Source organism: Papilio xuthus, unplaced genomic scaffold (genome assembly GCF_000836235.2).
Source record: "Papilio xuthus unplaced genomic scaffold, Pxut_1.1 DF824992.1, whole genome shotgun sequence".
Lineage (NCBI taxonomy): Eukaryota > Metazoa > Arthropoda > Insecta > Lepidoptera > Papilionidae > Papilio > Papilio xuthus.
This window is the reverse complement of record NW_013533657.1, coordinates 6,177,496-6,201,691: the sequence shown is the minus strand read 5'-3', so window position 1 is coordinate 6,201,691 and position 24,196 is coordinate 6,177,496. Positions and strand designations below refer to the sequence as shown.

The 24,196-nt window shown below is 33.0% G+C and overlaps 5 protein-coding genes across 9 annotated transcripts in view; 3 read left to right on the top strand and 2 right to left on the bottom strand.

Annotated features, from left to right (window-relative positions):
- The first annotated feature begins 925 nt into the window (after positions 1–925).
- On the top strand, positions 926–7,811 carry eEF5 (eukaryotic translation elongation factor 5). Of its 2 annotated transcripts, none has more exons than XM_013324537.1 (4): positions 926–1,019; positions 3,243–3,490; positions 4,268–4,469; positions 5,492–7,811. In XM_013324537.1, exons 2-4 carry the CDS (start codon positions 3,282–3,284, stop codon positions 5,561–5,563), a joined length of 483 nt encoding a protein of 160 aa, XP_013179991.1. In that variant the 5' UTR covers positions 926–1,019; positions 3,243–3,281; the 3' UTR covers positions 5,564–7,811.
- A 483-nt stretch (positions 7,812–8,294) lies between these two features.
- On the bottom strand, positions 8,295–11,658 carry LOC106126813 (death domain-associated protein 6). Its single transcript, XM_013324683.1, has 6 exons — positions 11,266–11,658; positions 10,612–10,948; positions 10,076–10,538; positions 9,564–9,826; positions 9,151–9,343; positions 8,295–8,847 (listed from the first exon to the last, which is right to left on the bottom strand). Exons 1-6 carry the CDS (start codon positions 11,302–11,304, stop codon positions 8,580–8,582), a joined length of 1,563 nt encoding a protein of 520 aa, XP_013180137.1. The 5' UTR covers positions 11,305–11,658; the 3' UTR covers positions 8,295–8,579.
- An 88-nt stretch (positions 11,659–11,746) lies between these two features.
- On the bottom strand, positions 11,747–14,841 carry cpb (F-actin-capping protein subunit beta). Its single transcript, XM_013324684.1, has 6 exons — positions 14,692–14,841; positions 14,184–14,568; positions 13,717–13,916; positions 13,271–13,382; positions 12,746–12,893; positions 11,747–12,282 (listed from the first exon to the last, which is right to left on the bottom strand). The coding sequence occupies exons 1-5, from the start codon at positions 14,692–14,694 to the stop codon at positions 12,766–12,768; spliced, it is 828 nt and encodes a 275-aa protein (XP_013180138.1). The 5' UTR covers positions 14,695–14,841; the 3' UTR covers positions 11,747–12,282; positions 12,746–12,765.
- Positions 14,842–15,224: 383 nt separating this feature from the next.
- The window catches only part of LOC106126758 (protein kinase C iota type-like), a 37,144-nt gene continuing 28,172 nt past the window's right edge, over positions 15,225–24,196 (top strand). For all 3 annotated transcript variants that reach the window (XM_013324593.1, XM_013324595.1, XM_013324594.1), the window contains exons 1-3: positions 15,225–15,288; positions 15,646–15,858; positions 16,488–16,608. In XM_013324593.1, coding sequence (XP_013180047.1) covers positions 15,700–15,858; positions 16,488–16,608 — 280 coding nt within the window. In that variant the 5' untranslated portion in view covers positions 15,225–15,288; positions 15,646–15,699. The remainder of the gene's footprint in view (positions 15,289–15,645; positions 15,859–16,487; positions 16,609–24,196) is intronic.
- The window catches only part of aPKC (protein kinase C iota type), a 111,095-nt gene continuing 110,008 nt past the window's right edge, over positions 23,110–24,196 (top strand). Inside the window, exon 1 of one of the 2 annotated variants that reach the window (XM_013324585.1) lies at positions 23,110–23,273. In XM_013324585.1, coding sequence (XP_013180039.1) covers positions 23,214–23,273 — 60 coding nt within the window. In that variant the 5' untranslated portion in view covers positions 23,110–23,213. The remainder of the gene's footprint in view (positions 23,274–24,196) is intronic. The other variant, XM_013324583.1, reaches the window with a different exon arrangement.

The following is a 24,196-nucleotide window of genomic DNA, read 5'->3' as shown; positions in this document are numbered from 1 at the left end:
TTTATTTGCAGCGACGAACATTAAATCGTTTTCTAAACATTGTATAGATAAAATATTTAAAGCAATCGTTTCCATTACGTATTTTTATAAAACTTATATTTTTGCATATTACATTATATAAAAATCATCAATTTGGTTTCTTAGCGAAAAATTAAATGTTCAATCTATGCATTTTCACTACGGATTTTAAATAAACGCATACTCTATCGCCATCTGTCGGCCGACATCCAAAAATATGTATTCCAAAATTTTTACATGTTACAAGCTCTAAAAATCCACAAAAGAATTTAATAAAGAAAAGAATTGTTACAATTATATTTTTTCAACATAGTACATCAAAGGAGATTGAAATAAAAAATTAACATTAAAAATGAGGGAAAAAGACATCTTGCTAAGGTAAATATCTAATTTATTATGTATGTTGTTGATGACGACTGGACTGTTTTCTGATTCTCTGCTTTTTTATTAGATTTAAAATAAATTGGCGTATTTTAGTATTAACTTATAGACTTGTTATAGATTTCGTAAAAAAAATATCAAAAGTGTTTTATCACGTAACTTCAAGTTATTGTCTATGGTCTAAAAATAAATTCCAACGTCATGCTATCAAGGTACGCGTCAAATAATTCGCTAGTGCTGCCATCTAGTTGACGTATTAGAATGCTCAAAGGTCGATAAAACAGACCGTTTCCTTTTTAGACATTTTCAAATTAAAACATTTCTGTATTTTAATTTTACATGAAAAATTATAATTTAAATTTTATACTATTATTGTTTTTTACTTAAAACTACACTCACGTTAAAACTACGCTTTTCAACCAATGTCATTTGTAATTCCCGCCTTAAGACAGCAAAGTTTTGACCAATTTGTGAACCCCGCTACAGGAAGTGAGTGATGAAGGTGCTACGCAGGCGCAAATTGACCTTTCGGTTGAAGAACCCGTCGGTCACATGTGAGTGTCGATAAATATCTTTGTTTTAACGCGAATACGTTTTAAATAGTATTAAAGATAGTTTTTGTAAGTATTTCTTGTGGTGAATATATTTTTGTGAAATCGGGATTCCAAATAAGTGTGGATTTTGTGTTATTTTCGAAAAAGTTATGTCGCGGCGCCGGCACGTTTGTCAAACTGCTATTTTTTCATGCGTTATCTCTTTCATTGAAAATTAAGTTGATATCCATGTCTTTCTTTTTATTATTTAACGTGGCACGCTTAATTTCGTATGATTATTTGAGTAATGTGGGTAATTGAAGTGTGCTTTAGCCATCAAAAAGGTTTGGCTTAGTTATATCTATGGAACCACATGTTCGGATACTACACGCCTGTCTTGCATTCTCCACCACATCACATTCAGGCTTGAATTTATTTTTAAAATCATTTTTATACTGGCTAGAAGGTGTATCTTTATAAACTTTTATGTTTAACCAAATTTCTTATACAAAGGCTCCTAGTAAAACGGTAGGTGGGGTTAGGTCATACAATTTTTCACACTAAAGCCCTTTATATTTAGATTAAAGATAATCAAATATACTACATATAATATACTAGATTTTGCCTATTTATCCAGTTTTTGGCATAAAAGTAACACTTATAATGTTAATCATGAATCATTTAAAATCACAAGCAAATCATTCCATCTGCAATGGCCTAAAGTAATAGATTTGTCGCGTCACGTTAGCAAAAAATATTCTATTTTTACAGCGATTTATTATAAAGCTTCCATATTTAAAGACATTGCTAATATATGACGAATTTACTATTTTTATAAATGTGTCTGAAATATTAATTTATTGGTATTCTCAATAAAACAAAGAAAGCTTTTACATTATATTTATTTTACTTAATATGCTTAAATTAATTAGATAATCAGTAAGAACAACTATTCTTCATCCATATGGAGCATATGGTTGCTTGACAAATCTACTTTTTTTTATGTGAAAGTCATTAAATTTCTAACCTTACCTATAATCAAATTTCACATTATTTTTTGTGGATTATTGCTGTAAAAGTTTTCATCTTATTGAGGTTTAAATCAATGTTTATAACAATTAAAAAAAATCATTCAATCTGTTGACATCATATTTTAAGAAGCTTCTTTTCGATAGTTTTCTGTATAGGTAAAAAAAACTGAGATTCTTTTGTACCAAATCGTAGTTAAAATTCTTATATATTTATTATAACTAGAATTATATTAAATTGATACCATGAGTTATTGTTATATATGTTACCCTTTTCATACTTTTGGATTTTTTTTATTACATAGTCTTTCTACACGTCTTATAGAATTGAAACATTATAATTATTGTTTTGATGAAATGTTAAGTTTATTACTCTGTAACAATTTTTTTCAAAGAGATTTAGGCAATTTTCATTTGTATTTTGCTATAACACATTCAATGCCACTATGATTTTTACTGGAAGTGATTTAGCCAAGCAAATAAGTTGTGCTTCATGTGTTAGGACTATCAAAAGCACTTAGAGTTTGTATTTTCTACTAAATATGTCATATGATTTGGCCCACACATGTTAAAGCCTTTTGTTCAAGTTCATTGACACTTAGGTCAATGACTTATGCACTAATTTTTCTTCACACTGACTCATTGCCTACAGTTATATATTTCAAGGTTGCTTTAGTTAGAGGGTCTATATTTGAATTCATATGGCCTTTACAATGTCAATGCTTTAAATATGATTCTTATTCAGATTATCAATAACTTTATGGTACTAAAAAAATTGTCTCTGGTTAAGAAGAAATGAATACTTTCTCTATTAGAAAGCTAGCTTAAATGATTGGTTTTGTAAATTACATCACAATATTGTTAGGCTACACTTATAAGATTGAAAAATTTGATAAAGAAAGGTTTTTAATTAAAAGGTTGAAATTATGCTATATTTCATACTTTGAAGAATATGGTATATTCATAATAATATATCTTTGCATATATCTTTTGTTGGCGAGCCCATAGAGTCGCGATTGTAGTTTACTGTACTGCTGTTGTGCTGAGGGTACTCGAAAATAGAACACCAGGTCCGACTATGCGTCTCATTATACTTGAGTATTCTGAGATCACCGTTCAGGAGTACAGTCCAAATTCACTCAATGGTCATGTGAAGACTAGGATCCGATAACCCATTTAGACTCCTAGACAAGATATAACCTTTTTTATGTAGTTAATATTTATTAGTATGACTATATTCTATATAAAATTTGTATTGAAATAATAATTTTATTTTTTACAGATCATTTCAACAGTAGTTAAAGCTCCATAACACAGCACAATGGGTGATATTGAAGATACACACTTTGAGACCGGTGACTCCGGAGCCTCCGCCACCTTTCCTATGCAGTGCTCTGCTCTGCGCAAGAACGGTTTTGTCATGCTGAAGGGGCGCCCCTGCAAAATTGTTGAGATGTCCACATCCAAGACTGGAAAGCACGGCCACGCTAAGGTTCACTTGGTCGGAATTGATATTTTCAACGGGAAGAAGTGAGTTTTGACCATGTCATTATTTTTATATTGTGGTGGTTCCGTGCCAGTATGTACAATTTTTTAAAATTGTACTTGACAATTGATATGGTCATTGAATACATTAATTACGAGCCCATAGAGTCGCGAGTGCAATTAAATATTGCTCTTGTGCTGAGGGTACTCGAAAATTATATTTCAGTTCCGACTATGCGTCTCATGGCACTGTTGTCCATTGGGATCACCGTCCAGGAATACAAATCAAATAATACTTAAGAATGACCTTTATATTACCATAATGAGAATCTCTAAAAACAGTCAATATAGTTAATAAAAATATGTCAGAGTTAACATTTACACTTCCTATAGCTAATCTTATCATTAAAATTATCAAATTTGTAATTAATTCCCTTAAACTGAGAGGTGTGTCATATCTTAAGAATGCTTGATAAATTTAATTATTTAAAAGGATTAAGTTTTTCTAAGTCTGAATTAATATAGTTAAATAATTTACATATTTTTTTATGTTTTTACTATAGTTATTAAAGGATATATTTAGTGGAGACTATTAGTATAATTACTACTAAGCAAAGCTTACTAGAGCAAGATGTTCTTCTCATTTATTAATGTTGTTTCCTTAAAAGAAGATTGTATGCTTTTTATTAGGCAAATTAATAGCACAGTTATCTATATGTAAGAATATCTGGTCTCCCCTTTATTAACTAAAAATCAAGTTCGTTACGTTTTACCGATTTTAATGTCAAACAATTTTTTTAAATGTCTTTTCCTTGTCAACAGATATGAAGATATCTGCCCCTCCACTCACAACATGGACGTGCCGCACGTGAAGCGTGAGGACTACCAGCTGACTGACATCTCTGACGATGGCTACCTCACCCTGATGGCGGACAACGGCGACCTGCGCGAGGACCTCAAGATCCCCGACGGCGACCTCGGCACCCAGCTGCGCTCAGACTTCGACAGCGGCAAAGAACTGCTGGTATGTTTACTATAAATAGTCAAAGAAAACCTATCTAAATGTAACATTTTAAATGCTATAATTATCAATTTAAACACTGAAACCTTCCAAAACTAGTAAGACAGGGAAAGATATATAACTAAATTTCGTAATATTTATGTTAGATTTAACCACTATTTGTTACTAACAACGGATTTTGAATCCTACACCGTAAGAGGCCGATGCCACCTTTATCGATTCTAAAACTAGAATTAAAAATGTATTAGACGCGCTCGCTTTGATTCAGGCATGATTCACAAAGTAACCTTTACTTTGTAATAATTGATCAGTTTCTAGCTGTTTAGATCTAGTCGGAACTTGGCTTATGCTTTTGAATTGTGTCTTAAATTTTATAAGAATAATTTATGCTCTTTGTTGGAAGATTTCTATATTTAGACAATTATTTATTTTAAAAAAAACAGCTTCTAAGATATTGGTTTGACTATCTTGATATTTGACTTTGTGTTGTAGACACAGTTTCATATTGATAAGTGAAGTTTATGCATTGATTGTTAAGCCAATGTATCGAACATACTCTGACTTCAAAATTGTAGTTAATTCTAATAGATTAATGTGGAAGGGACCGTGTCTAGCTATGGGCAGACAAAGGCTGATAATTTGTTTGGTTGATTTAAAATTTATTTGTCCCAACAATTTTGTACTAAATTATATGTTACTTTTACAATTGCTTATATCAATAGAATAATTCATGAGGCATTGTTGCCTTTACCTAATGAGTATCGAGTATAGAGTCTCTGACAGGTTTTCATAGCTTGCTGGTGCTAAATTTACTCGGAAATAATATTTCTAACTAAAACCTGAGCTAATGTTTATCGTCAGCTATACGGATCATATAGTTTTGAGAACAAATAGTTTTTTAAATTTAAGTTTTAGATGTGCTTCCAATTTTAAAATTGCCCCAAAACAACTTTCTCATGTTTTTTTTCCCTTGGTCTAATGTGATATATGCAATTATATTTAATTTATCTTTTGTCTGTTTCCAGTGCACCGTGCTCAAGTCTTGCGGCGAGGAGTGCGTCATCGCAGTCAAGGCAAACACAGCTCTCGACAAATAAACAAACTCAGCATTTATAGGGTTTTAACAATCGTACTACAAATATAATTTTTTTACAATCAAACAGCTCTTACATAAATGTAAAACATAATATTATATGTAATTTAACATAAAAGAACGCGGTCAGGCGCGGCTCGAGGCTAAGCTTTCTTGAATTTAATGTCGAATGTACCCGATAGTGTACATCTGTGTATGGAGCCTTCCAGAAACGTCGATTATGTGGTGCGCCGAGGTCGCCGCTCGAATTTGTCAACCTAACGCCCTGTTGCCTTACTTAACCCGTTGAGTATATTAATACTGCACTGATTTTAGAGTCTGTAGTGTGTGCAGTAGTTTCCTAAGGTTACATATGTCGGGCAGACGGGTAGCTGAGGCCGCGCCGCCGCACTAAACTTCATGTTTGTCTTGTTTTGTTTGTTCTCTTTTCGCTTACGTCTACATAACGTTCAGTTGCGCCGAAATGCCTACAGTTTGTAGACCGAGAGGTCGGTGTGCGAGAGGGAGAGAGCGAAAGGTTAAATTCTGTGTGGTCGGTAAAATATTGTTTTATAATGGTGTTATTAACATAACGAAAAGATGGACGCAAACTTGAAGTTCTTACCGATATTATAAATGCTAAATTGATTACATATACAGCCCACATCAAAAAAGCAAAAGTTGAAAAAAAAAATAGAAATAAAGGAAATTATTGAATGTGTTGTGTGATTGATTAGTCCTCTACTTGGCATCGTGATTTCGATCACTCGGTTGTCTTTTACTTATATATTATCCCTAAATGTGTAACACTTGCCATCTGTTCAAATGAAATGATCGGTCCAATAGTCCAATTTGCAATGTTTAAGAAATTTTTCACCACCAACTCTGATAAAGACTGACAATGAACTGACCATTTGGAATCAATCGCTTCAGCAAAGACTGAAATTTGCATTTTTAGATGAAATAGTATTTGTTTGAAATTAGTAACCGTGCAGCGCTTACTTTGGCCTTTCCTTGCTCTCTTTTTGTTTAGTTTGAACAAATGTAATATGTTACACATCGGCTCTGGGCTGCCGTAGCGCTGGTGACGTAGGGTACTTTGACTGGTTCCTCTTGGACATGTGGACTCATCAATTTTATCAACATCAGATTGTCAAAGACGATATGATATACGAAATTAATGTAAGAATGTAAGGTAAGGCCCTATAGGAGAGATATTTTTTTATGCAGTTGAAATTCTTTCATCGCGAGTAGACTTAATATTCCTAGGCTGTTTTGTAGAAAAACAGGTAACCCATTTTTTTTTTAGTTTTTTAAATCTTCACCATTTAATTCATATAAATGGTATACAACGCGACTTTATTTCCTAAACTTTGAATATGGATTGTATCTTTTTGCTCGATGTTTCGATCGAAAATTACGTGACGCGAGAATTCAACAAACATCCTCACGTAATTCTTATAATATTGCCAGTACTTTGTACCTAAACTTCGAGAAAAAAATATACGTGTCTTATTTTTAAGTTACGTGATTAATCGCGTTGTAATACCATTTTTCATAACATTGAAACTTTCATTTTGTCTGTACGTCTATAATTGCATAATCGTTATTGTTGGTAATGTTTTTATACATGCAGCTTGTAATCAGAATTATTTTATAAAATAATTACAACAAACCTAAGGTATCTGTAAAGACATCGGGAGGTGTGAAATAAAATACTTTAGTCAGTAATAACTATTTTTTACTAACGCTGTCGTGTGCCTTCCCGATGACGTCATGACGGTACTTTGAAAACAGTCTAATGTAGAACTTATGCATTAAATGTGAAATATTCTTAAACCGTTTAGATGTAATGGCCATCGTTGCACCTATAATTTATTGCGAGTTAATGTTTCTGTCGCACACATGGTCACAAACATTCATAGAAATTTAATGTGACAATATAAACTGTGAAATTTCAAGCGAACCATGTGAGCGAGGGCGACTTAATTGTAAATGCGAATTATTATTTAGACTTTAATTATTTTTTTAAGGGGGCGAAAAACAAGGCTTATATCTGTGTGAAGGTAAACTAAAGTTGTGTATATACTCGAGGATTCATAACGATCGGAATCTTTATAAATTTCTACAGTCCAATAGAACTTTTCCCGACTAATGGTTGTTGTTTTAATGTAAACATGCGAAAGTTGACCGAATTTGATAGTAATGCCCGAATAAATATGGAACTCAGTAATAAGTATTTAACAGTCAAATTAAATCTGTACAAAACAACACCGTGACTTGTGATTTCTTTTAGTTTATTTTTTTAATTATTAATTTTTATTTATCGAACCAATTTATACCTGATGGTAAATGTCAACCCATATTTTAGTGATTATTCTTACAAGATGTTGCACTCTGAGTAAAAAATTATCTAATTGTAGGAGTACACCACTACGGGACACGGCTCTGGAAACTTAAGTATGAAAAACCTGCATTTTGTCTATGAAAAGTGATTGACCTTGATATTTAACACAACCCTTTGGAGAAGGCGAAAGTATTTTTAGAGCGTAATCTGAGAAAGGACTAGAGAAATTACTGGTTTCAACAAATATCGCAGCGTGCGACACGTACGTTACAGCCACAGGGCTAAGTATGCGACAATTTAATCTTTTCAAACAAATCATGTTTTTATGAAAAACGAAGTGAAACTAATACTTTTGTATAATTTTTTAATATTTGTCCCATACAATAAAACTTAACGCATATTTACACAAAATATACATAAACTAATAAATCCCAATATATTACATTTATATTTGATAATAAAAATAATTTCATAAGTGTTCACATTAAAGACATAGGAAAAGCCATCAGATGTTTGAAATACTAAGTAAAAAATAAATGATTCTAAAATGAAAAAGTTGCAATGCTAAACAAAAATTTTAATTAGTTGAGAATCTTCTCCATTTTTTAAGTCTGTTGCAAATGTCATAGAGATATGGCACTGCCTCTGAGAAAAGTGAAACCAAGTGAGCTTGACAAGTTGGGGCAAATGTGCTTTATTCTTCATCTGAACTATCGGAGATTTCAACAACAAGGAAAGGATCTTCAATATCCTGTACTACAGCTGTGTAGTTATCACCAAGTTCTTCAAGTTGTTTGGCAATGTCTTCAGTCTCCTGTTTCACTTCAACTTTAACAATGTTCTTTGGTACATCTGTAGCATTTTCATCATCCATGCAATAATTTGATTTACTATTTACAGTTAATACACTTGATTCTCCATTATTTTTATCTTTAGATGGAAAGTCTTGCATCAGTGAAAATCTAAAAATACAATTTAAATTTGTAAGTATTTTAAAAAGTATACTGTTAACTTTTAAGCTGAGAAAAAAAATCACTATAGCTTAAGTTCAAGAGGTTCCTGCAATTATTTCACAATATAACAATAAATAATTTTTACAAAATAACTACATCTGTCAATCTTTTTGCTTCGTAATACCAACTTGAGTTAGCTCTGCCGAAAAATTTGCGTTTTATTTCCCCCAGAGATGTTTCCGTTTTTTTTTTAATTGGAAAGTGATTTATTTTGTGACAAAAGAGTTAAAATTAGGTAATTCAACCCCTTACTTATTTAAAATCTTAGTTTCCTTTATATTCGCCTGCCGTTTATTTTCCTGCAGTCGCGCTTCAAGTTCCGGGTCATTATCTGCAGGATCTTTGACACATTGTTCTTGATCCACTAATGACATAAGGTGGTACCATTCTTGCTTTTGCCGCCGCTTTTGAAGCGCGCGACCGCACTGAGTAAACAATGCTGTGGCTGAAGAATAGAAAATATGTCACAAGAAATTAAAAAGTTAACACTTTCTATTTTAGGGTAATAAATACAACCATTGTAGCTTTTAAAAAAATATTAGACTTTGGGAATTGATATAGATTAGACACAATTTTATATTTATGTTAGAATGGTCAAGTGGGTTATCTGTAAAAGCTAATTGTAATTTTACTAAATTATTGTGTAATTTACTTTGAAAGCTCACCTTCATTCATAACCCTTGATTTATTCCATGAAAGTCCATCCTCTCTATTTGAAACAAGTACACATTCAACAACATCATTGAAATCTGGGAACATAGGACAGCCATCTCTGCCAATATTATTGTTTAGAAATGCTTCAAGTCTTCTGACCGGGCCCGGCAGGTGCCCTTCTTGTACTTTCAATGTTATTTTCTTACTTTTAATATGCTCTGTTCCCATTAATTCACACCATCTCTTATATAGATCAACTAAAGTAATTTTATATCTGAAAATAATGCTGGGTAATGAGGTAAGGTACTGGCATAACCTGTAATTTATGCCTAAATTGGTTTCCAACACCCTGTCAGTAAGTGGATGATAAAGTAGTAGGTTTGAAGTTAATGTTTAATTTCTATCTATATAAATTACTCGCTGATGCCTGAAACTATGTCTGAATTTATCAAGATCTGTTAAACCATTCTAGTGATGCATTAAGTTATATAACATATTAGTAAGATGTAATAAATGTACTTACTTTTCACTTAAGATATATGGAGATGTAACCTTATCATTTAAAACTTCTCTCTTCTCCAACTCTACAATCTTTTTTCTACACTTTGCCATTAACCTTTCCAGTTTTTGAACCTCAACTTCTTCCGAACTAAAACATACTTCTCTATTTGGTATTAAAAGAGTATTTTCATGATTAACATTTAATACATTTGGATCATTATTCTCTATAACATCTATATTTTCAGACATCACTAAGTTTGTAGAATTAGATAGCATTGGTTTTGATGTTCGTAGACAATCAACACTTCTTGTTTCAATCTTATTTGCATCATTAATGTTAACTCCATCATCATTTAAAACACCATCTTCGTCTACAATAACTACAGGTGGTTCATAATTTTCTAAATTGATATTTGTTTTAGCCTTTTTATTGTTATTATGAACATTGTCAGTTTTTCTCTTTGAGCTCTCTTCTGTTTCTTTTCCTAGAACAAAACTAATATAAGATGTTTATTAAAAATTTCTAAAGTTAAATAATTTAATAAAGTGTTAATTTACCTTTTAAATTTGTTGCTAATGTTTCAAAAGGTACTTTTTTCCTAAATTTATGTAACTTTAAAATTTCATAGAAACCTTTTATGTGAGAATACCTATGTATTGGATCATTTTTAAATAGTTGAATAGTGTTTCTTAAAACTTTATTAAATTTTATTGATTTACTATAACTTTCGTCCATGTTTTTGTATGCAGGGATTATCAGTCTTTTAAATAGACTCATCATTTCATTTGTATCTGCTTTATTTAGACATGTTTGATATAACACAGATAATAGTTCATTTTCTTTAAATAACTTTTGCTCTTCTTCATCATCATCCAATAATATGACTTCATCAGACTGTAATATAAAGTTATACACAACAATTTAACTTCTACTTAATCTAACTTAACTTTGCTAAAATAAGACCTATATTAAAATTAAAAGCTAAAGTTGTAAGACCAACTATTTTAAAAAAGCGATAAAAAGAAAAGTTTTATTTTGAAACTAAAACTATAATAGTTTTTAGGTGTTCATTGATTAGAATAAATCAAACAGAAAATTGGTACAAGGAAATAACGAACTTTAACTTAACGAATATACGATAACCGCTATCTGTTTCATTATTTTCGATAATTTTGTTCAATAAACTGTGTCAAAGTGCCAAATTAACTCACCTGTGAATCATCCAAGTCAATAACCTCACCATTGCTCATTTTTATATATAAAAAAGTAATAAATAATGTTACAAAAGGCACATAATCGAATTGATTCTATATTTTGTACAAACTGGTACAAAAATTTGATTTTGATTGACATTGACACACCACATACTCCAATTCCAACCATAGAGAAAGAATTGAACCAAAAACAAATGGACTAGTGTTGGCGACTAAAAGCTTCGTTTTTCGTTGGTAAATTACTCATATATAGGTAAGCAGTCTACTTAAGTCGTGGTAGCTTTGACTTAATACAGTAATAAGAGTTTTTTGAGAATTTAGTAAACAATCTTAACAAATTTTAGCGAAAGAACAAAATACAACGCTATGTTTTTGTCAAGAAGATTTTGGAAAGGCGAGTGAAACCAATCGAAGTAGTGGAAACGTTTAAAATTTTAACCAATGCATTTGCATGTTACTTTGAAATAAAAACCCAAAATCAGATAAATAAATCTTTTATTTAGAGAGGCCAATTTAATGCTATTGTGAACGGAGGTAAACACAATTCCTCCTTTTGTTAGCAGTAAACATTTAGTAACAATAAAAACTGGCAAATTATAGTTTTAAAAATTAGTTTCAGCGATTATCGTTATACTGAATCTCTTATTAGATATACCTTAATTAAAAATACAGTATTCTTAAAAATAGAAAAAAAATACTAAGCAATAAAATGCAATTGCAAAACATGAGATGGAAAATATCAAAGACAAATAAAACTGTGATTTATTATAGTTAATAAACTGAAATACAGATTCATATTCATTTTTCTTACATCACATAATCAAAAAAAATATTTTCAAATCAAACAGACTATTAATTAAAAGCACCACATATGATGCATTAAACATCAAACAAATTTCTTTTCTTATCTTTAGTAATTCTTAAAAAATTTCTCACATTCTTTATTGAGGCTACTTTGGCGTCCCAAATATTTTTGTTTTCCTTGCTAATACTCATCTAATATCTCCATCTCATCTGGAAAATTATCACATTTATTTAATACCAATACTTCTTGGTAATAACAATATTAGCTACAGATTTTACGTCCGATTATGGCTTGGGTATAACTCATTAAGAGTGTCAGTGGCACAGGGTTTAAGCGCTTCAATTGTGTGCAATCTGCAGGTCCTGGGTTTGAATCTCGCATGTACCAATGTGACATTTTCGTCTTTAATTTACATATGACATTTATCCGACGATCGTATGTGTATTCATTTGTGATAAAAAGTTCCAAGATATGAGTTGAGTCACCGGGCCAGCATGATTGACTATGGTCTAGTCACCCCTGACTTAGGGTGGGCTCCGAGCCCTTCAATGGTAACCTATAGTGAGCTGATGACAATGATATCTTGTTTCGAATTCCTTACACGTCTATCATTATTAAATTCTTAAGTTATATTGTTTAAATTGTGTTATTTTATGAATGTATTGTATTTACCTATGTGCAATGTGAGGTGCTCAGTCAGCGCGTACAACGTTGCGCCGCTGAAGCGCGAGAGCAAGGTCGTGCTGCAGCGCGGCCGTCTTACGAGCAACATCGGCAGGCACCACCGACCTCAGGCCATTCACTATGTCTTTTGTCTTACCTAAAGTACATATTTCAATTCAGATTGTTATAGCTCATTAGTTTATAAACTACTAAATATAGAGGTTGTTAGATTGCTTATAGAATTACGAGTGCCTATTTGTTAATGATCCACATAACATTCCAGCTTTTGGCAGTATTCCAGTTCCATTAATAAATGGTACAAACATATATTTGAGACTTAACTACTCATTGACAAAATATATTTATACAAAACTAAAAATTATGGAAACTATGAAATAACAGCTCGCCTGTTGCCCACTCTATATTAAAAAAAATTGATAGCCTATATGTTCTACATTTTTACAAACATCCATACATTCAAACTTTTAATTTATTAGTAAGATTAAAGATACAAATAGAAGTTGCAAAACATACCAAAATAAATATCGTTGAGAGTATTCCTGATCTTGTTCTCCATGTCCTCAACCATGCGGCCAATGTTGGCAATGTGTGGAGTGACGTCACTCACTGCAGAGTCTTGTTCAGCCTGCAACATACAACTGATTGTACAATAGAACTGGCATCCATAATTCAGAGGGGTAGGCAGAGATTATGAATTTCCTATTTTTAGACATTATGAGCTAGAATCACATCTCGCGAATGTGCTTTCGATACCAAGTCCAGTGTCAAAACGAATAGTGAGGCTGGTGCTGGATCAATACACTGCCACATTTTCGGATTTTCTTCCTAACACTATACTGTATAATAACTAAAGCTTGTATTCTAAAGATTAATTAAACATTATTTTATACAATTAATAGTTGTTTTACTAATTTATCCTATTTGTCATAAATTTTCCATTTATATAGGAGCCATTTTACCTGTCTGGTCAAGCTTCCTCCTAGGTTCATAGTACCGCTGCCTTCCTTATTAGTCTGCAGCCACAACATAGCCGTTGAGGTCAGCTTATAATGAGCATTCCTGCCTGAACTCTTCTCCACTACTTCCACAACATGAATTGAGTCCCAGCAACCTTTAATTTTTTGGGAGCCGTCACCAGCTTTCTTTATAAGTATCACACCTAAAAATATTCACAATAAATGCAGGGTCAGAAAACTTTATATGTAAATTGTTAAACTTCAAGATTTGCAAAGGTATTAAAGTTGACTAAGGCTTCTGACTCCTATATTAGTATTCTTCATTTTAAATAAATATATCTGCATTTCACTGTCAATATTAATTACATGCAGGTTGAGATATTACTTTGTAGTAGTATTAGGGGTCTATGGACACCAATTTCAAGCAAGAAATTTAATTTACAACACAAAAATTAATGAGCCAACAATACCTGCAAAACCATGATCCATGTCCCATAAATAAACAGAGCTAACTCCGCCCTCAAAATACATCTCACGATATTGATCAAATGCGTGATTAGCATCAATTTCCAGTTTCCTCAATCGTTCTGAAGGCATTGAGCCATCTTCAAGAGGTGGATCATATGTGTTTGACCATGGTGAACGATACGAGTCTCCATCACGGTTGTAATCACAAAGAAGATAATCTTTCCCGTTGCTTCGATCTTGAGCAATCTTCAAGGGTTGGTCTACAGACGACAACAAGTCTTCGCAAAGACTTGGGACTAGGTCAATTAAATCAGTTAGATTTTTCTCGATTTGTTGGGGTGGCAGCCGGCGCATTAAGTCTAACGCACAATCCATCTGTTGCTCTGTCTGAAATATATAATGAGAATAGTTTAATATCAAACTAATCGGTAACATTGAGTATTAGTCATCAAAAACATAATAAATAACTATATATAAATCGCCTCTCCGGAATAGAAAAAGTAATTTTACCATGTTTTATTTAAATTTTATACAAGTTGACAACAAAAGATATTTATTAGATATTATTTTAAATCACAGAAAAACTTTAATTGTTAAATTAAAAACCCTTCTTCCAACTATGGATGGCAGCTATATTTGACACATGTTAATGCGTTCTAAAACGACTATGAACTGTATCAAAAACTATTAAACCAATTGATTTATATCCATTTTATATCCAACTTTCAAAAAGAGACTCGAAAATTTTACTTCAAAATAAATTTTACTTTCAAAAAACATACATTAATAACTTTTAACATTATTAACCTATTTTTTTGCGAATTTCAAAAGCAATGGATTTTATACGTGTTTCTAAACTTCGTCAACTTAACTGTTGACGTCAAAACTTGTCGTTTTTTCACTTGACCAAATTTTGTATATTTGTCCCACTTACACTACCTGTTTTTGGCGTTGGTCGGATAGAGTCCAACTATTTAACTGTGTTCATTTCGGTTTACCATTCCTTCCTTTTTCGCCGCTTTTAAAATCTCGGAATGTGTATCTGACAGTTTGTCAACTCAATGTTGTTGTGTCAAAATTTTGTTGATAATCCTTTTTTATAAATAGGTATAGTATAATTATTAACTTTATAATTTGATAAATGAAATTTTTTACTTACTTAAATACTTAGATAAGGTTACTATTTTCTAATCTTGTTTGCTTGAGGCTTGTGTGTCTTTGAACATGATTCATGTAATGGGAATGTAAACCATGTTTTTGCACCTTTGTCTATAATATTTCCGCCAAAAAGGTGTGCAGGCATTAAAATTAGTTAGTGACGGTTATGAATTAATGAATGGGTGCTTAATTTCTAGAGCGAGACGACTTAGTAGGTTATAATTGTGTACTTGAACTTATTCGGGTGTTTCGTCAATTGTAATAATTATCGACATGATATTTAGATTGACTTGTGTTTATTTTCAGAATAATTTTTGTGATAACGTGCTGATCTTTTGAACGAGTGTTAACACCCCTGACATGATGCCAACTCAACTGGTACAAGACAACCACGCGAACGACGTGCGTGTAAAAACTGTTTACAGTGGAGATGTGATGATAACATACATCAAACATAATATAACACTTGAGGAGTTCACCCAAGAGATGATAGCAATATGTAGATTCCTACCTGATCAGGTTAGTAATAAGACTTGTATAAATATGTGATAATTTATCAACTTGTAGCATTCATTGCATGAAACTAAAAGCCTACAGTGATATTTGATGGCTGTAATCCACCTGTAGAGCTCCAATCCTTCAAACATCATTTGCTACACCTTGTGTATAACAAAACACAAATAAAAACCAATTGAAAGTCACTTCTTTTAGTTGATAGTATGAAAAGAATTAGGTGAATGTAATCAGTAGTTATTAGTAGTTAATAGTAAACGTAAGAAACAAGGCAATCTTACTAATTTTATAAATACAAATCTTTAGATGGATGGATGTTTGAAGGTATCAAGAATGACTGAACATAATTGGATGAAATTTAGCAAACATACAATATAGTCTGGAAGAACACATATGTTTTTTAATTCGCACGGACGGAGTAGCGGGCAACAGCTAGTTTTAAATAATTGTAATAGTTCTAGCCCATGCTATATGCTCTTCTGTATCTTAATTACATTTATACATTAAACACTATGAACTTAAATAGATAAAATTATTATGAATTACCTTTACCAAAATTAGAATTCAAAAACTCTTAACAATCTAATCAGAATATAAATTTAAGTATATTTAAAACTTTAATTTATCATCTTCAGGTGTTTACGATGAAGTGGGTCGACGAAGAAGGTGACCCATGCACTATATCAACGCAGCTCGAGTTGGATGAAGCGTTACGGCTGTATGAACTTAATCGTGACTCTGAGCTGACTGTTCATGGTAAGTCATTTAATATGTTTTCTATACTTTGTACTATCTAAATGAAAAGTACAATAAAAAGGGAAACGATTCCTGCCGCCGAGATCCGTCATCGGACGACACGACAGACCGCCAGGTTCCATCCACACCATCTCGATGGCTGGCAATCCACAACCGTGCGGTTTGTGCGAAACTTCCTGCCTCGCACAGCAGCGTTGTGGAATGGTCTGTCCTCGGCGGTATTTCCAAACTGCTACGACTTAGGATCCTTCAAGAAGCGAGCTTATCACCACCTCAAAGGCCGGCAACGCATCTGCGGTTCCTCTGGTGCTGATGTCCATGGTGTTCACCAACACCTAGGTGTTCCCGCTGCTCGTTTGCCCCCTACTGTTATAAAAAAAAATCATAATGGGTAATGGTAACCAAAATTATAGTATTTGAATGAAAACAGAATAACTATCTAATAAAAAATCGCTAGTATATATAATTGGAATCTCGGAATCGGCTCCAACGATTTTCATAAAATTTTGTATATTGGGGGTTTCGGGGGCGATAAATCGATCTAGCTAGGAATCATTTTTAGAAAATGTCATTTTATTCGTGTTTTATCGATAATCGACTCAAACATAAACTTAACTTTTTCTATCGGTAAGAATAATATTATTCATATTTCATCATTTTATTAGTAATTCGTATTTAAATATAATTTCCAAAAAACACAATTTAAAAAAAAACACAGAACAAAGCTCGGTCATCCAGGTACTAACGTTAAGAACAAACCTATTTGATTGTCACATTACTTATTTATCTGTCTTATCATTATTTATTGTTATTAATATGTTTTTCATGGTTTAAAATTTTATATGTAAGCCAACGAAATACCTGTGTTTACAAGATGTTTAGGAAAAAGGAAATAATAGCAACGGTCCCACCAAATATATTCCGGTTGTCATTGTATTTGTATGCTTATCGTGTTTCGTGTGGAAGTACCTATTCCCGTACCGGCAGGCAGTTGCAGATTTACGCTATAAAATACCTTATCTCGCCGCATTGCGAGTACCGCTCTTGACTATTACCATATTCAGAATGTCGCTCGAGCTGTTGGCCACTTTTTACACATAGCTATTTTACACATTTGTACATGTCAGACATTTTGTTAAGTATAAATGTTTGTTCAGTTTTTGTAGTATGTAAGCTTTTATTCATATTGAAACATAATTTGAGGTTTAAAGTTATGCATGTTAGCTGCATAAATTAATGGTTGTACACAAACTTTAAAGCAATCAGGAGAACTTCGACCAATAAACAAATATTGGAATGTTGGCGCCCAACTTGTGCCAAGTTTATTCGTTGACTTAGTATTAAGGGCATCTTTAATTAACCTTAATGCTGTCGGATATGCTTCGTTTACATTATGCAAGTACAGTACGACAGTAGCGCTCAAAATCAGCACTGGCATACAACTGGCATAGTATAAACACTAACATGTGGTAGTCAGCCAAGACAGCCCATGCAAGGTGAGCGCTACTGTCCTGTACTGGAATACGTAATTGAACATTACTTAGTAATTTAAGTAAGCGTTTGGTTTTCATTTTTTGTCACTAATGGTATAAATACGTCGTATGAACAGTATAGTAAGTAATACGTATTGTATGAACAGTATATTATACAGAACAAAGGTATTGCATACAAGTTAGATAGTTTAGGAAGTAAATTCTTGGAAGATTTATTGAGGTAAACGTTAAAGTTGGGACATTCACTGCGTTGTGTAAATAAATCGGAAGCGAACTTTAAATTCAAATGGTTCGTGGGCGCTCTAACAACGTACAAACATTGGTGCTCAACGTGGGCCAAGTTTGTTCGGGTCGCGTTTGTCGTTGTCGTAATTACGGGCGATTTAATTAACTTTGATGGTGTTATGGAAGTCGATTTCAAATGTTGTTGTGCAAATTGAACAGCGGTATACATGCTTTCTTTGTCTGTGCATTTTTGAACCGACACGGGTCTGTTCGACTAATCTTTATCCAAGGCATTTTTATGTGTTTTTTTTTAATTAGAAGAACTGTGTAATTACACACTGCACATTGGAAAAGTGTCAACGAAGAATAGAAACAATTTGTAACACTATTTTTCTGGTTACGTGTTATCGTTACATCTTGTTAATAAGGTTCTATTGTAAAGTTGTCTTAGTAAATTAATGTGTAATGGTCTGCTGCCACCAGCATACACATCTCTCAACTACATAACAAATTCATAGTTTCATTGCCTCAGCGTAGCAAGCTTCTAAATTTAACACGCCTCTGAATAAGCTTTCCAAATCTATGTCTGGAAATAATAATAATTCTGTTGTTTATGCCTACCGTGGGTTTTTCAGACCAAAATCATCGTTTAATATTCTATCTCTGTTTTGTTTAAGATAATGACAGGGATGACGATATGTTTTATACAGAGATCTTGATCTCGGAAACCCACCGCTAGTCTTTAAATATTTTACAAGGATGTAAATATATTCAAGTGGGTGACATAGTCAGTAGAGGAAATTTTATATGTACTAAATTTTATTGTGTGTTTAATAGAAGCCAAGGAAGCAAATTATAAATGTGCCGAGGACTGTGTCCAATTAAATTTTGTATCCCTGACTATCCCAGGTCTGTATCAAATCATCCCGGTAAACAATGAGTTGAGGGAACCAGAGGGGGTTTAGTGAGTAGGCTCCATGTCTGTTTTCCGCTGGGTATGTGGAGACAGTCCCACATAACCGGAATAGCTTTCCCTGAGGCACCCGGTAGGCGTAACGCATTCCCCTCTTGAAAAAAAGGTCGCTATCAAATGATACCTTGTAACTCTGACTATCCCACTGAGTAACAAATTTGCTTATCAACGTTTTAGAGAAATATATGCTAAATTGGACGAACTAATGCAAATTGATTAAACGCAAATTTTCATTAGCGAGTTTTTGGTTTTACCTTTGTCAACATAAACAAGCCCCTTTTAACTTATTTACAGGTTTACACTTAGTTCGTGGTTAATCCTTAATTAGTGTTTATTTGTTAAGAATTAATTAATTTTTGAAGTAATTAATTAAATATAACAAGTTTTTCATTTCACAAAATTAAGGTATTTGTGAAAATTATTTGTTTGAAAGCCTTTTAGCGTTGTCCATAGACAACTCTCTCTCTCTTTCTCTCTCTCTCTTTCTCTCTCTCTCTTTCTCTCTCTCTCTAGGTCTCTCCATTTAATAGAGGTGATAGACAATTAAAGTAAGCTAATCATTGACTAGCTGTCGCCCGCGACTCGGACTGCAATGTATTAAAAAACTTAATTAGTAGCCCATGTGTTCTCCCAGGCTGTGATCTATACAGGCAGAGTTTAGCACATGCAGCCAATTTGGAAATACCTTCCATCAAACATTCGCTTCCATCCACCCTTGCAAACATTCGCATTTATATTATTAGTAAGATTTTATCTCGAATTACGTTGATATGTTAACGATAGAAATAATATTGTGTTTTTAAATATAAAAGAAAACGTATGGCGCGTCCTCATTGGAAGAGCAAACTGTATGTAATTTCCCGTTCCGACCGCTTTACTCATTTCTTGCGCTCATTTCCCTCTTTGAATGAATGAGAAAAACGCGTCTTCATAACAGACCTATTTTTAAGTTTCCACTCTGTTCGTCTGATGACGTCACTTATTTTTTTGTAACCATTACGGTGTTCTGAACATTGCGGGACATGAATGTAATCTTTGTCTATGGCTGGTAGAGTTTGATGATTTAGTCTTTTTTACAAATAAACGTATTTATTATTTCAATTTAATTTATGAATTCCGTTCAACGAATGATTGACGATAAGGTTCAATAGGTACTAATTTCTTTGCATAATTAGTCCTAAATGAGACCTTTTCTAACTAATTCCAATTCTAGCTTTTGTAATCTTGATCGCCGATTCTATTAAAAATGTCGTAAAATTCGTTCAATATTATTCCATATTTAAAATAAGAACTGTTATTTTAAACTGACCGACTTTAAGTAATTAAAAAGTAAATTGTTTTTAATTTGAAATTGGAACGGCATTGGCGTTTTTGAATTTTTTTTTAAATTCTATTTTTAGGCCTGTAATTGCTAAGTAAGGTCGATATAAAAACCTGTTTTGCTCATTTTGTATAGAGAGGCAGTATATGGTTAAGAGTATGCATTAATTACAATCGATTTGAAAATTAACATTAAATTTTTACCAATATAGCTTTTAGTTTATTTTAAGATTTTTATTATGAAACACAGACCATGAAAGTAATTATAAGTTTCGGTTGATTGGTTTTTGGCGATCGGGCCTCAAGAGAATTGTTAACTCACTATGAGTGTAAAGGGACGATTTCTTTTGCAGTATTTATTTGTATGATAACGCTTCCGTGAAATCACACCTTAACGTAACAAAAGACGAAATATCAAACTTATAAAATACATGTATATTATAATGATGGATTTCACTATTTGTTTTCTTTATGTGTTTTCTCGAAGACAGCCAAATTATCGTCCCAGTGAATACTTCTATTTATTCTTAGATTCTCATAGTTAAACATTCAAATGATACGATCTATTCTAGCAAATTGCATGCTTTATTTATTCAGACTTTACTGCATAGCTGTCGCAAAATGTCTGGTATCGAGTCGGAGAATTTGTAGATATTTACGTAAAATAACGCTGTTGTTTCTTTGGTCCAACTTAATTGTCTGTACGTGAAAATATTTAATAAATTTAATTAAAGTAATATATCATCTATTATAACATCTATTTCGGAACGTAATATTATGTTTTTTTAGAGTTTTTTCCGATATTATAAGAATTTGTTGCCTCTGTCTACTTCGTAAATGTAGTTCTGTATGTCAATGTATAAACTAATTAGAAAAGACAATACATAAGGTATGTGAGTATAAACATACAAGTAGAATTACATAATGGCTTTTGTCCGCAGTTTAGCAGGTGTGCTATTTGCAATTATATAATTAAGCAAACCCCGACAGAGGCGAGAATGTAGATCACAGCTCGTAGACTAATCACGTACACCATTATATGTAGTAGGTAATTTACATACGTTGTTCTTCTCTTATCCCTTTGTGGGCCTTGGCTTCGTCCAGCACCTTTTTTCACCTCTGCCGATCTCTGGCAACGGACTTCTAATTTGCTATGCTAATTTACATACGTAATTAATTGTAAAAAAAACTTATAACACTAAGGCTGTTCGGAGAAACAGAGTAATTGAATACAAAACTTGAAATCCTTTTACAACGTTCAGGCTACAAATGATGATTCTGATAAAATTTAGCTGATTAAAAATGATCTCGTTTTAAAGTTTGAAAATAGATTCTAGAAGTTGCTGATAAAAACGCAAACATCGATGGCCTCCCATCAAATAGCTCCCGTTGTCAACGTCCGCACGAGAGCTCATGTCCCGTGACGTCACGACCTCGTCCGCGCCAATTTGAGCTCATAAAAATTACGATCCGGTCTCCACTCGATATAATTACGCATCGACCAATGAGTGCGCTGGATCTGGCAGCAAACTTCAAACTAATAAAAAAATATTTTGGCTCCATAGAGATAGAAATCTCAAACCATCATTGCTATCCTAAACGATGAACAGAACATAGTTGAGGCGATGAATATAGAGTGAACGAAGAGACATTTTGTGCTGTATGTGTTACCATTCGATTGTGAACTTTGTTACTTTATAATCGGACTAGGTACTCTCCAGAACAATAAATTTCAAATTGAGAATTTTCTTTTTCATATGTCCGTTAAAGATTTAAAAGAAAAAAAAAGGTTATAAAGTTGGTTAGGTTGGAAATGGCACTTAAATTAGTAATGATTTGTCTTTTTCCTACATAATGTGATAAAATGTTTTATGCAAACAAGATATAAATAAGATTGCCATAAAATAAAACAATATCTGTTAATGAAGTAAGGACACGTCGGTTGAGTTATGAAGACTGAGTTATGTAAATTCATGTTTCGCAGTTCATTGTTCGCAAGCGTGATTATTGTCGTTTAGAGCTTTTGTTAGGGTTGTCCTATTCAAAATCTATGTATATTAAAATTGTTACTATAGAAGAAACGACAGTACACAAGTTTGTAAACAATATTTGTGACAACTATAACAATAAAGTTGGAAATAGATCTATCCAATGAATAGTGATAAACTTGGTTCATATTTTGGTTTAATCACCATGATCATCCTTCATATGTTTTCCATACTATTTAAAATTAAGAGGAAAAGACTAAAAATTTAAACAAAGGTCCGAAGGTGTCAAATTTGTCTAGTACATTTGTGGTCACTTCACCGAGGCCTGCCAACCCTGCCCGCGGCGAAGGCCGTGACGGCTAATTGGCGGCAGTCGGTGGTGTGCGGGCTGCGGCGCGGGCGCAGCGCGCATGGGAAAGAAACAGTGGCTTTGTGAAAATCTGTGCGCGTACGCGTGTTTGTCGCAGTCACGCCGTTTGCGCGCGAACGCCCGATCGCGGCCGGCGAGCACATTTGGAAACGTCCGCGCCGCAACAGCGAACGTACCGCGTGTGATCATGTATTTTCCTGTGTTTTGATTGTGATTACGTGAAACGTGCCGCAAGAATGGAATCGTTGACCTCGACTGTGCCATCGAATGGAACAACGCTCACCGGTTCCAAAGAGGTTTTGTGTTTGTTTCTGACCAGCTTCACGACGCGCCTTTTTGCTCGATAAGTTCGCGGGCATTCCCCTCTGTTTTTTTCTTACTTATTCTTTGTTTACCAATGGTGTCGTAAGGTGACCCACATTCAGTGAAATTTCGAAATAACTCCCTTTTAGTTACCTTCACGAGTTACATTCAATGTGCTCTGATAAGAGGACGGAAGTATTGTTTACTTGTTTTGTTGCAGAAAATTGTGAGCGTGAAGTTTTCAATGGCATGTTTCGGATTACAATTGTCGATATTTCGATACGGAGGTATCGAATTCCTTTGCGATTGTAATCAATATGTCATGTGAAATGGATGGATTGTATAAGTTATTTCTAAACAACAAAGACGGTTTGTGTTCACTTTATCTGTTCGTTACAAACGCAGTCTGTTTCTCGAATAAAAGTCGGTTAGGTTAATTGTGTATTAAAGTTTTGACCTTCTCAAGTAAACGGAGCAAAAAATTAGTAAATGGCCCCGAGCAAGGTCAATAAAATAGGTGTATAGCGTAATTATTTGGTCATGGAATCATCACTACTCAGCGTTTGTTATTAATCAACATCGCTCTAGAAACTGTTTCGTTTGTTTGCATTTTGTGGTTGTCGAGATTGTTCTGATTTATCGTCTTCATCCAAACAAACCGCAATCGCTAATGAATTGTAAATTGTTCGCTAAGTCCAGTCGAAATAGAATTTCCTCGCTACAATCATTTGCATTCTATTTTGTTGGAACGTCACTCTAACTTTTATATTCATATCGTCTACTTATTTTTTATATTTAAACTTATATTTTATCTTTATCCTCAAATCGTGTTATACAACATGTTATTTGATAGTGCACACTATATACAATGTTATAAAACACGTGTATATTTCGGCAGCAACATTAAAAAGTTTGT

Bases quoted from the DNA above. Each gene is read 5' to 3' on its own strand.
- cpb (XM_013324684.1), bottom strand. The intron at 13,917-14,183 runs GTATTGTTGGCT...GAATATTTTTAG, and splicing joins CATGGATCATGGTTTTGCAG to GTGTGATACTTATAAAGAAA. The intron at 13,383-13,716 runs GTAAAATGGCTC...TGTATGTTGCAG, and splicing joins GAGGAAGCTTGACCAGACAG to GCTGAACAAGACTCTGCAGT.
- eEF5 (XM_013324537.1), top strand. From the start codon at position 3,282: ATGGGTGATATTGAAGATACACACTTTGAGACCGGTGACTCCGGAGCC. The intron at 3,491-4,267 runs GTGAGTTTTGAC...CCTTGTCAACAG, and splicing joins GATATTTTCAACGGGAAGAA to ATATGAAGATATCTGCCCCT. The intron at 4,470-5,491 runs GTATGTTTACTA...GTCTGTTTCCAG, and splicing joins ACAGCGGCAAAGAACTGCTG to TGCACCGTGCTCAAGTCTTG.
- LOC106126813 (XM_013324683.1), bottom strand. From the start codon at position 11,304: ATGAGCAATGGTGAGGTTATTGACTTGGATGATTCACAG. The intron at 9,827-10,075 runs GTAAGTACATTT...CATTATTTTCAG, and splicing joins CCATATATCTTAAGTGAAAA to ATATAAAATTACTTTAGTTG. The intron at 8,848-9,150 runs GTAAGGGGTTGA...TTGTATTTTTAG, and splicing joins GAAACTAAGATTTTAAATAA to ATTTTCACTGATGCAAGACT.